General features: G+C 36.9%; 1 protein-coding gene across 5 annotated transcripts in view; it reads right to left on the bottom strand.

The window, feature by feature from the left end:
• The window catches only part of LOC137940935 (histone-lysine N-methyltransferase ASHR1), a 57195-nt gene that overhangs the window by 36931 nt on the left and 6924 nt on the right, over positions 1 to 13340 (bottom strand). For 4 of the 5 annotated variants that reach the window (XR_011110338.1, XM_068786051.1, XM_068786052.1 and 1 more), the window contains exons 4-8: positions 6241 to 6375; positions 5019 to 5073; positions 4723 to 4841; positions 4544 to 4632; positions 4345 to 4426 (exon numbers count right to left, since the gene is read on the bottom strand). Coding sequence is in view for 4 of the 5 variants with exons in the window: in XM_068786051.1 (XP_068642152.1) it covers positions 4345 to 4426; positions 4544 to 4632; positions 4723 to 4841; positions 5019 to 5073; positions 6241 to 6375 (480 nt within the window). In the remaining variant the exon portion in view is untranslated. The remainder of the gene's footprint in view (positions 1 to 4344; positions 4427 to 4543; positions 4633 to 4722; positions 4842 to 5018; positions 5074 to 6240; positions 6376 to 13340) is intronic. The other variant, XM_068786053.1, reaches the window with a different exon arrangement.

Below are 13340 nucleotides of genomic sequence, written 5' to 3'. Positions count from 1 at the left end.
ATGAACCATAGGTCTAGACGTACATTACGTCCTCGTGGGATTGGTGGTCCGATTTATTTACAAAAGGCATTAGCGAAATCACCTGTTAAATTTCGAAAAGTTTACAGGATGAATCAAATTGTGTTTAAAAAAATGGCAGAGATACTTTATAGCAAAGGATTTTTATCACCTACAAAGACCATCTCAGTGGAAGAACAACTTGCATATTTTCTCTTAACTGTTGGTCAAGGACAAGCGTATAGTGTCACAACAGAGATGTGAGATAGATCAAACTTGACTATAAGTAGGTATTTCAATAAGGTGTTGAATGCTATTATCAAACTTCGGCCTGATTACATCAAACGGCCTTCAGAACGGACTCACTCGAAGATTTTAAACAATCCAATGTTTAATCCATATTTTAAGGTAACATCACTTGACATATAATGAACAATTTTAGATTAATATTTAGAGTTACTTGTATTAATTGAAATGATATAATTAGGATTGTATTGGGGCTATTGATGGAACTCATATCAAAGCAAACATCCAACTTGAAGAACAACAAAGGTTCTGGAACAGAAAAGGCTATCTCTCACAAAATGTGATGGCAGCATGTACATTTGATATGCAATTCACTTATGTACTTGTTGGATGGGAGGGATCAGCAGCTGATTCCCGTGTATTGAAGGACGCATTGACTCGCCGAAATAGAATTTGTGTACCTGAAGGTAAATAATATATTGTTATGTAGTATTTTTTTTATTTTATCTTCAATTATCTTATGTGAAAAATATTTTGTATTGTAGGTAAATATTATCTAGTCGATGCTGGTTATGCAAATATGTCAGGATTTTTGGCTCCATATCGAGGAACTCGTTATCATCTACAAGAATTTGGAGACAACTTTCTTAGAAATGATAAAGAGCTATTCAACCGAAGGCACTCATCTTTGAGAAATACTATTGAACAAACTTTTGGTGCTTTAAAAGCTCGATTCCAAATGTTGAAAGTCGCTCCTCCCTTTTCTTATAAGATCCAGATGAAAATTGTAATAGCTTGTTGCATATTACACAATTATATACGTAAAGAGGATTACAATGATATGTTTGAATTGGAAGATGATGATTCCGATGATGAGGTCCGATTAGCTGGTGAAAATTTGGATGGAGATAGCGATGATAGCGATGATAGCGATGATCTTGGGGATGAAGGCAACCTATCAACAACAATGCGGAGGTGTCGTGCATTAGAATCCACTAGAGCTGCACAATTTCGAGATGCCATAGCAACTAGCATGTGAAGTGATTATTAGTGGTTGTACTTTATTGCATTTGAACATGTATGTTGTCGTTCGCATCTACTAAACTAGTAAGTTGATGATGTTAAACGCACAAACTCTAATTATATTGGTTGTTGTCATTTTATACCTTTATGTTTTATTTTTATTTATTAAATATTTTTATACTATATATTATGTTATTAAAAAATAATTTATTTATTAATTATATTCATTTATGTTATTTTTAACTGTTTTATGTAATTTAAATAATTTATTCTACTCACACGTAATTAGTTTAATAATTAATAATAAAATGTAATCATTAATTGGTTTAATTATGCAATTGCTATAATTAATTAAACAATTAGGTTTATTTATTACATTCCCTTATGTTATTTTTAAATTTTTATTAATTTTAAATAATTTATTCTAATCCCACGTAGTTAGTATAATAATTAATAATAAAATGTAATCATTAATTGGTTTAATTATGCAATTGCTATAATTAATTAAACACTTAGGTTTATTTATTATATTCCCTTATGTTATTTTTAAATTTTTATTAATTTTAAATAATTTATTCTAATCCCACGTAATTAGTATAATAATTTATAATAAATTGTAATCATTAATTGGTTTAATTATGCAATTGCTATAATTAATTAAACACTTAGGTTTACTTATTATATTCCCTTATGTTATTTTTTAATTTTTATTAATTTTAAATAATTTATTCTAGTCACACGTAATTAGTATGTTAATTTATATTGAATTGTAATCATTAATTGGTTAATTATCCAATTGCTTAAATTAATTAAACCATTATTTTTATTTATTATATTCCCTTATGCTATTTTGTAATTTTTAATAATTTTATATAATATATTCTAGTCACGTAATTAGTATATTAATTTATAATGAATTATAATCGTTAATTGGTTAATTATCCAATTGCTATAATTAATTAAACCATTAGGTTTATTTATTATATTCCCTTATGTTATTTTTTATTTTTTTAAAATTTTATATAATTTATTCATGTCACACATAATTATTGTTTTAATTTATAATAATCTATAATCATTAATTGGTTTAACTATCCAATTGTTATCATTAATTAAACCATTATGTTTATTTATTATATTTTCTTATGTTATTTTTAACTTTTTTATTAATTTTATATAATTTATTGTAGTCACACGTAATTATTGTTTTAATTTATAATAAACTATAATCATTTATTTAGAAAAGGACACTGAAATCTGTTTTCCAAGCACTAACACTGGAATCTATTTTCCAGCCACTTCAACTGGCCTGGACTAACACCCAAACATGACTTGAAGTGGAAACAATTCATCTCACTTTAATTCAATTTTCCACTTCATTTTCACTTCATTGTGGACTAACCCCCCCTTAGCAATTTCACAATTCATAATCTTAGAATCCATGCCATTGAGTAACCAGGTCATGAGACTATCCTCTACTGGTGGGTCATCTACAATATATATATATATATATATATTTCCTTTTAGCCTTGAGATAAATTCAAACTGACTTTAACCGACTTAGATAATTTTGACCATCCAACTTCTTAGAAGTGATAATAGTAGCGCCTTTACCTTCCGAACCCCCCGACCCTCTTGTAGGAGTAATTATATCATCAGAATCACCCATAGGTTATGAAAACAATCAACACAACAATGATAAATAGCAATCACAGCTTCATGCCTGCACAAGCAATGTGAGCCCCACTTCACCAATTAGGGTTCTCAATAAAATAAAAGAAATTCAATCCAAGCACAATCATACAAATTCAATCTCAACAAGACTAATTGACACCATAAACAAGTCAAATATCTTAAAAAAATGGTTCATGTCAGCCTTTTTGTAGATAACGCAAGCACAGAAAACAAGATTGGGATCCTGGCGCACACTTCAATTCGGAAAATCCCAAGGTGCAACCCTCTATGGGCTTGAATTAAACATATAACTGCTCAATTGGCAGTACAAGCTATCAACTCCAGGGTTATGGAACAAAAGGAATCAAAAAAATCTGACCTTGACTTCTGATCAATGGTGAATCCTGAAATTCCCCTTTCCTAGAATGTGGAGACATCATAAAAAGAGGAATAGAGTGCTTAAAGAGCTAAAAATCAGAACCTTATTACTCTAATACCATGAGAAAAGATGTAAAATAGGACAAGGAAGAGGAAGAAATAAAAAAGAGAGAGATAAGGAGAAATATAGTGCATTGAATGGCACTCAATGGGGTAAAAAGATATGTCACCTTCTCTTTCATTCTCGCTTAAGAGACTTAAAAGTCCATTTACATAAATACCTCTCATGATTTAGAACTCTCTATCTCACTAATTACTCATCATGTAATCTGGACCATAGACTCCTATTAATCACCGAATCTCTCTATCACTCCTACAGACTCATATAGAATATATAAAATGACCAAAGTACCCCTATTTGATACTTAACATGTTTCCATTTCACCACATGAGGCAGCAGGAACCAGCTCAGCAGGTGCATCCATCTTCACGAGCATACGCACAAGAGAGAGAGAGAGAGACCGAGAAAGAGAAGGCAACCCACTTGATCTAGCTCCATGACCTCTAGAACCAAGACCACCAGATTTGAATCAGCTAGCAAACAACGCATGGTTCACGTAGTGAAGGTGCACATCCAATTTGGAGAGATGGTCAGATAAGGGAAAAGAGGAGGGGAGAGAAAGAAGCTTGTTATCTAGTCAGAATTGAGGGAAGAAACTGGACCTATTAAACCAGTTGCCAGTTCCACCCGATCACTCCAATGTTCAAGGATAACAACATTTTCAACCAGTTGATTCCCAGAAAATTTTAAGTAAATAGTTTTGTTCTTTTTCAGGCAATCACTGTTAGAGAATATCTGGGTTACTTTCTCAAAAAAAAATATCTGGGTTAAATTGTCAGAACCCGATCTCATCCTTGTATATAAAGGACTATCCAGTCAATACGCATCCTCACGGACAAAGCAAGCTTTTCATTTGAGCCTGAACCTGAACAACCCTAAATACATGCAAGAAGAATAGATCTTACCTCAGTATCTTTCAGTATGAAGTCCACTGCACGAACTACAGCTACTTTTTCTTCAAATACCAACACAGAATTAGGCAGGCAACTGGATTCAAGACATTTCCAGGAAGCAAAAGAAATATTATAAGAATGATTAGAACGTTACAAGCAGTCATCAACACCAAAAAATGGTAATGTAGTTTCCTGATGACCACATAGTTACCTATGGTTAATGATGGAAATAACAGGATACAGGCCAGTCCCCATGGGCCTGAGTTCACTGTCACAAATAGTATGAGCATTGCATGCAAGCTGCAAACGAAATAATTACAGCGTGCTACACAGAGCAAAAGGAAAGATAATTAAAAGCCGTTGCAACTACATAAAACAATATAAAAATACCTTGGAAAAATTTTGAGCAATCTCTTTTAAGTTGAGCTCCAACGATGGAAGTATTAAGCTGACAAGGTTTGCCATCTGGGCATACAACACCAATTTTTGTTCCCCAATCTCTGACATGTCTTCGATAAAAATTAAGTAAAGAAACACCTTTTGCAATTTTTTTTTTTTTAAATGTGATGTATAAACTGTTAAAAAACCTTTTGCAATTTTTGGAACACAGTACATCCAATCAGAAGATAAAAGTAATGAGGATACCAAAAATGTCCCCAACAAGACTCAAAAACATACTAGGATACGAGCCATCAAAGACTCCACAAGTTCATAGTTATTGTTATCAGTCATAGGGATCACCTGTCAAACAGAACAGAAGTACAGGTCAAAATCACACATCATCTAGTTTTTAACTTTCAACAAGATAAACTGTTTTTATCCAACTATGCAGAGAGAGAGAGACACACAACTGTTCTTGGAATAGAGGAAACATTAATCAGAGGTGCTTACCTATTCAACCTAGTCAGCAATAGGATCTATACTTTTGAGTTAGTAAAAATTCCACTCTTGACTTCAATCTTCCAGCTCTAGTTGCTGAACTTATGCCAGAATTTTGATACAAATCCCATGAGGAACCATGCCAGTAATCAAGTAGATGTCATGGGTACCTCTTGCACTATTTATTGGAACAAATAACTATTTGAAGCCTTTCACCATAGTTCACTATGAACGATATGTATCCTATACATACAAACAACTAAAACTTTCTACTCCCAATCTCATGGAATTGCCAATCAAGACCGGTAGATCTCTTAGCTGACTCCGTCACAAGAGAAGCAGTACCCTTTTAATGCAATCCTTTTGTTTTAACATCTTTTTTTGGAAGCATGAGGTGTATTTTTTTTCTTTTTTTTTCTTTTTTTTCATAAAGATGTATTTATATTAACAAGAGAAAATTAAAACTAAGTTCATGAACTTTTGTTTTAACATCTTGTGCTATGCTTCCTTGAAAGGCTCTATGCTTTTCCATTGTAATCCTTCTAATATAATTTCATCACCTATACAGAGAGAAAAAAGAAAACAGGAGACAAGGAAAATGGCCAAATAAAAAAAAACTAAAATTAGTGAACAAAAATTTGACAAAAAAAAACACAATAAGAATTAAATAAAACACTTGCAACCTGTGGATTTAGGAATTTCTGAAATTTTATTTAATTTCAGCCAATTTCATACTGATTTTAACTCATGTTTTGTCCTTCTATAAATATATATAACTCCAAGGAACATTTCAATAGTGATGCACTAAAATTTTCAAATTTTACCTATATGAAATTTAAGAAAGAAAATACAGGGCGAACAAGTTGCTCAACAAAATCATCCATCTACAGGAAAGAGTTGCATTTGCATGAGATAATAAATCAAGAGGTACTGGTAACACGACGATAAGCACAAGCACAATAGATTGTGGTAAGAAGAAAAAAAAATTAACGAAGTCAAAAGAAAAAGGTTCAGATGCAAAGTCAACACCCTTTCACTCTGTAGTTTTCTTTTCAAAAGAAGCTTGACCATCAAACGTATAGTAGCTGTAAGCATTTTCCTTCTGTCTTCAGAGAGTTTTACCAGAGCTGCACATTCAAGTTGATGTAATTTCCATTCTGATTTCTGAGAAACAATACAAATTAGATTGGAAGAGTTAAAAATCTGAACATCCAAGATATCTGAGTACATCTTGATACTCAGCAGATGAAACAAAACAAAAGCAAATGGTTGATAAATGGACTGAAGCAAATGACGTTTAGTTCTACTATGTCTATAAAGTATATATATATATACACACACACATACACACACACACACACAGTAACAGATGAATCTAGTTCTGTCTGAAGCATAATCTCCAAGACATCAATGTTAGCTTATTGTTTAAGTATATGAGAATCCTTGTTTTTTTTAAATGAATATGAGAATGAGAATCCTTGTTAGGAAACTAAAAGGTTAACCCATACTGAGTTTATGTAATACAGAGTCCTAATTGAAGCCAATCTTCATGTAATTAAGCCAACCTGCCAGAAAGCTGTCACTAACATTAGCCAAAAACCAACGATCCAAAATTCGATCTCAAAAACCAACCAATATGAAAATCTTCATGTAATCATGTCACCAATATCAGAAATCTGGACACTATAAATCTCAATGTCCTCAAAAGGAAAAGCCATTATTAGTTCATGAAGAGAAAAGGTAGTAAAAAGAAGTAAAATAAGAGAGGAATGAAGAGAGAAGAAGAAAAGAAAGTTAGATGAGAGAACTTATGGAAGGAAAGAAATAATCAAAAATTCAATCTAAAATCTTCTCCTAGTAACATTCTGATTGAAAATATTGTGGGCCAAGTTTCCACGTGGGTCCTCATGCGTAAGGATTTCGAAATATAAATGGCTCCAACCTACGAGGAAACTGGTGGCTGATAGTTGGCATGTCATATCCATCCCACCCTCGGCTATGGAAACTTGGTCTCCTCCTCAAATTAAATTTTGACGGAAGCGCATTTGGCTGTCCTAGCCCTGCTTGGTATGGGGGAGTTATCCATGATGACAATATAAATCTTCTTTTTACTTACGTTGGGCCAATTGGACTCTCTGACTCAACCACGGTTGAACTCTCTGGCCTGTTTAATGGACTGAAACTATTCAAGCAACGTCTGGTGGGCCCTCTCTGCATAGAAGGCGACTCAAAAATTGTTATCATCTGGTGTCCGAAGTCCGTTAATCCTCCTTGGCAGCACTGGTATCTGTTTTTTTTATATTTGTAATTTAATTTCTCAATTAAACTGTAACTAGAAATACATTCCTAGATCAACTAATCATTTAGCCGACACTCAGGCTAAATTAGGTGTTTCACTCCAACACATTGTTGTGGAGGAAAACCCCTTTTAGCCAGGTATTGTACTCTTCACTCTTCTTAATAGCATTTACAACTTTTTCTCAAAAAAAATAAAAATAAAAAATGAGAGAACTTAGAGGTACTTCGGATAGCATTCAATTAGGGATTCTGCATATCCCTTCTTCCTTTTATTTCATTTAAGTAACTTGAAGCATCTCTACATAAATACCCATTAAGCCTCATAACACCATAACTCACTAATCACACACCCAAATAACATATGATCTGAACCATAGACTTCCAACACTAATCTGATCTAGCTAGCACTCTTACAGATTTATCCAGAGTACGTGAAATGACTAAAATACCCCTACACGTTTCACTCCCCCTCAAACTGGAATGTATATATCTAGAAGTCACAGCTTGTTATAAAAAATCTCATGATTTCATTTACTAAGAGCTTTGGTAAATACATCACCAAGTGGATCAGTAGACTTGATATAGGGGGTGACCACAGTTCCACTCATAATAGCATCTCTGATAAAGTGACAATCAACCTCCATGTGTTTAGTCTTTTCATAAAATATAGGATTACTTATAATGAAGATGGCAGCTTGATTATCACAGTACATAATCATAGTTGTTTTCAATAGGAAAGCCCAATTCTTGGAACACAGACTTCAGCCACAAGAGCTCACCAATTGTATGTGTCATCACTCTATATTCTACCTTAGCACTAAAACGAGTAACAACAGCCTACTTTTTGCTTTTTCAACTTAATTACCTCCAACAAACACACTATATCTCGAGGTGAATTTTCTGTCTAGTTTGGAACCTACATAGTCAACATCAGGATACCCCACAATTTGAGAATGTCTATGTGGCTCATATAATAACCTTTTCCCCAGTGCACCTTTTAAATATCTCAATATTCTCAATGCAGCTTCTGGATGAATTTTTCATAGGTGCCTCATAAATTGGCTAACCACACTCACTAAAAATCTATATTAGGTCTAGTCACTGTGGTATAAATAAGTCTTGTCTTCCAACCTTCTGTAGAGAGTCTTACACATGAGCACATCAATGGTCTCCTCATGAAGGTTATGTCCTACTTCTACAGGGGTTTTATAGGTTTAGCTCCAAACAACCCATACTCATATAGCATATCAGTCACATATTTTGTTTGAGTCAGAATTATAGTTGCCTTACTTCTTGCTACTTTGGTCCCAAGGAAGTATTTGAGTATCCCTAGATCCTTGGTTTGAAAATGAGTGATCATAGTGACTCCTCTGAAATCCCAAGGGCATCACCATATAGCTAATTTCTCAAACCAAGTTCTAGGACTTTGCTTGACGCCATAGATAGTTTTATGCAATAGACAAACTTTTCCAGTCTCCTTGTGAGCAAGATATCCAAGATGTTGCTCTATATACACCTCCTCAGACAAATCTCTATAGAAATAAAATATTTTGGATATCAAGTTGGTATAACAGCTAGTCCTGATTAACTGCAATAGATATTAAAATTCAAGCAGAAGATAACCTAACAATAGGACAAAATGTCTCAAAAACATCTACACCATAAGTTTGCATGTAACCTTTTTTTCCACAAGTCTAGCCTTATACCTCTCAATTGAACTGTCAACTTTATATTTGACTGTATAAACCCACTAACATCCGACTATGGTCACATTAGGTAGTGGCTCGCACAAAATCCATGTTCACCTATCAATCAAAGTTTCCATCTCAATATCCATGGCCTGCTTCCAAAGGGTTAACCCCAACGCTTCCTATACTGAAGAAGGTATAGAGTAGGAGGACAAGAACAATGCAAATGTTTTAAAAGAATCAAACGGTTATCAAAGGACACAAATTTTGAAATAGGATGTCTAGAACCTTTTTGTGTACAAGCATGAACACCCTTGCAAAGAGAAACAAGGAAATTTCAATCACTTACCTCAAGAACCTTGAACAAAGCATTGGCATGGGTGGAGGACGAAGCACCATAGAAACATTCTTGGAAGGCATTCGTCGCTTGTATACTTGCTGTTAATCGGGTGTCTTGAATCCGATTACCCGGTTCGGATCCATGTCGGGACCCGATTACGGGATAAAATCGGGAGCTCTCTAGATTTAGGGATTTTGAGGAGGAAGAGAGGTTTGAGAAGACGAGATTTCGGGATTCTCTGCACAGAGAAAGAAGGGGTTCGTAGAGGGAGAAATCGGAGCTTGACTTTGAGTAGGAGCACGGTTTTGTATGCTTGAAGCCGCAAAGCTTCACCCCATTTCGTTTTAGTGGATTCTCGTCCCCTCCCGTGGAATAGGCTGTCGCCGAACCACATAAGATCGTTGCCTCTTGTGTTTTGCTGTTGATTTACTGTTATTTATGCCCATATTGCGTTTTCTATTTGATGATATGCTTCGTGGTGATTATACCCTCAGATTAAGGGTCTATTATGCTCAGATTACGGTCTTGGTCATAACAAGTGGTATCAGAGCGAGGTTTTTCGGCGTCGACGCCGGAATTCCGTTCGTTTCTCTCTGTTTTCGCTGACAGGAAGAGAGCTCTGTCCCGAGCTTCCATTTGGTAGTTTCTGGAAGTGCCGAAAGGAGAAGAGACAATTTGTTTTTTGGGCACTGTCCGTGGTGTCTATCAGTGCCCGAGGAGGAAGAAAAAAAAAAAAAATTGGCACTGGTCGGTGGTGTTTGACAGTGCCGAGGAGGAAGAAATTTTTTTTTTTTTGGCACTGGGTGGTGTCTGACAGTGCCGAGTGGAAGAAGAATTTTTTTTTTGCTTTTTGGCATTGTTCGGTGTTGGATTCTGGGAGCGACGAGAGAGAAGAAATTCCGTTTATGAGAGAAGTCAGAGAGAAGATTTAAGAAATCTGAGCATTTTTTGTGTTCGAGGGTATTTCGGTAATTATGACTACGAATTATATATTAGAGAAATTTGATGGGCAAATGAGTTTCAGTTTGTGGCGCGTGAAGATGTGTGCCTTGTTAGTACAGCAAAGACTCCACAGAGCATTGAATGGAAAGGATAAGTTTCCATCTACGATGTCAGAAGCAGCCAAGGAGGATCTTGACATCAAAGCTCTCAGTTCCATTCAGTTGTGTTTGGCCGATGAGGTTTTGCAGGAAGTTGCAGATGAGATGACAGCAGTTGGTTTGTGGTTAAAGTTGGAGAATATTTATATGACTAAATCCCTCACGAACAGGCTGTATTTGAAGCAACGCCTTTATACTCTTCGGATGAAGGAAGGTACATCTCTCAAAGACCATCTTAATGAGTTCAACAAGATTATTATGGATTTGAGAAATATAGATGTTACCGTGGAAGATGAGGTTCAAGCACTGATTGTGCTGTGCTCTTTACCCCCATCCTATGAGCACTTCGTTACAACTATGCTCCATGGGCACGATACCATCTCTATGGAGGATGTTAAGGCATCGTTATACTCTCACGAGTTGAGGAAGAAGGTTTACCAGTGGGAGCGAGGAGCAAGTAGATGGTCTATTTGTTCGAGGGCAAACGAAGGAGAAGGATTCTGGAGGCAGTGGCCGTTCTAGGCCGAAGTCAAAGGGGAAAGGGGGCAAGTGCTATTATTATCATCAACCAGGTCACTTTGCAAGAGACTGTCCAAAATTGAAAGAGAAGGAGAAAAGAGAAGAAAAGGAAGAGGTTGCTGGGTTTGTTGAAGATCATTCTGATGGTTCAGAGTATGTTCTCACAATTGAGGGCTGCACACTCACAGGGTGAGTGGATACTTGATTTGAGTCGTTCCTACCACATATGTCCTATCTAGGATTTTTCTACGACATATCAGTCGGTAGATGGTGGTACAGTTTTGATGGGGATTTTTGCTCTGTAAGACTGTTTGGGATTGGAACGGCTCAGATCAAGATGTATGGCGGTATAGTGAGAATTTTGTAAGAAGTTCGGCATGTACCAGTTTTTTGTTTTGCTTTCTCTAGGTTCTCTTAATTACCTTGGTTGTAGATATACAGCTGAAGGTGGAGTTTTTTGGAGGTCTGTATAGGGACCACTGGTTGTGATGAAAGGGAAAAGGGTTGGTAACCATTTATGTGGTTCAGGGCAGTACAGTCATAGGTACTGCAGTAGGTTCCTTATCTTCAGATTCAGTTTTTTTGACACGATTCATCTATGGAATATTTGGTTAGGGCATATCAGTGAGCAGGTGGAGTTTGAGGGTGATAAGTACGGCTACGCCGACATGGTCGCTTATGCATTACCTGTGGCAGAGACCGGTCTGTTGGGAACATTGTGGAGACTCGCCACTGCTAGAGGCTAAAGTCGTGGACTCGCCGTTGCTAGAGGCTGGAGTCGTGGAGACTCGCCATTGCTAGAGGCTGGAGTCATGGAGACTCGCCGTTGCCTAGAGGCTGGAGTCTTGGAGACTCGCCGTTGCCCAGAGTCTAGAGTCATGGAGACTCGCAGTTACCAGAGGCTGGAGTCGTGGAGACTCGCAGTTGCCAGAGGCTGGAGTCGTGGAGACTCGCCGTTGCCTAGAGGTTGGACTCTTGGAGACTCGTCGTTGCCCAGAGTTTGGAGTCGTGGAGACTCACCATTGCCTAGAGGCTAGAGTCTTGGAGACTCGCCGTTGCCTAGAGGCTGGAGTCGTGGAGACTCGTCGTTGCCAGAGGCTGGAGTTGTGGAGACTCGTCGTTGCCAGAGGACTAAGAGTCATTGATTCCAGAGGGAGTCATTGTAGCAGAGAAGTCTTCCAGTGGCTGCAGGCAGAGGCAGAGGCAGCAGTGGTTGCAGGCAGAGGCAGAGGCAGAGGCAGCAATGGTTGCAGGCAGAGATTACAGTGAGATTTTCCACGTGTTACTAGTAGAGGCAGTAAGGAGTCGTTGTTGTGAGAAACCGTTCAGTTTCCAGAGCCTTCTAACTACCGTGAAGCGGTTACGGGTAGTGATGCTGCCCAATTCAGATGCCCTAGCAGGCAAGGTGGAGATGGCGATAGACATTTCAGTTTTTCAGAGATAAGTAATCAAATTCAAGCCAAGGTGGAGATTTGTTAATCGGGTGTCTTGAATCCGATTACCCGGTTCGGATCCGCGTCGGGACCCGATTACGGGATAAAATCAAGAGCTCTCTGGATTTAGGGATTTTGAGGAGGAAGAGAGGTTTGAGAAGACGAGATTTAGGGATTCTCTGCGCAGAGAAAGAAGGGGTTCGTAGAGGGAGAAATCGGAGCTTGACTTTGTGTAGGAGCTCGGTTTTGTATGCTTGAAGCCGCAAAGCTTCACCCCATTTCGTTTTAGTGGATTCTCGTCCCCTCCCGTGGAGTAGGCTGTCGCCGAACCACGTAAGATTGTTGCCTCTTGTGTTTTGCTGTTGATTTACTGTTATTTATGCCCATATTGCGTTTTCTATTTGATTATATGCTTCGTGGTGATTATACCCTCGGATTAAGGGTCTATTATGCTCAGATTACGATCTTGGTCATAACACTTGCAATAGCCTTGGTTAATCTAGAACACCTATAAGAACTGGTACATCACTCGGAACATACTCCTCAGGAAGTGGAGCAACTATCTCAATACCCATAGGAAGGGCATCAGACTAAACGGACTAAGGAAAGAAATGGACATTTTGAAAAAAGGTAATATCAGCAGAGATATAAATGTTCCTAGTGGATGGAATATAGCAATTATACGCTTTTTGAGAATGCGAATATCCAAGAAACACACATTTAACAGCTCTAAGGGCAATTTATCAATAGA

Source organism: Aristolochia californica, unplaced genomic scaffold, assembly GCF_029961685.1.
Source record: "Aristolochia californica isolate CCGP_79_NKW_82.1479 unplaced genomic scaffold, dmAriCali1.0.hap1 SCAF_9, whole genome shotgun sequence".
Classification (NCBI taxonomy): domain Eukaryota; kingdom Viridiplantae; phylum Streptophyta; class Magnoliopsida; order Piperales; family Aristolochiaceae; genus Aristolochia; species Aristolochia californica.
The sequence above is the reverse complement of the archived record's forward strand: the minus strand, read 5'-3'. Positions and strand labels throughout refer to the sequence as shown.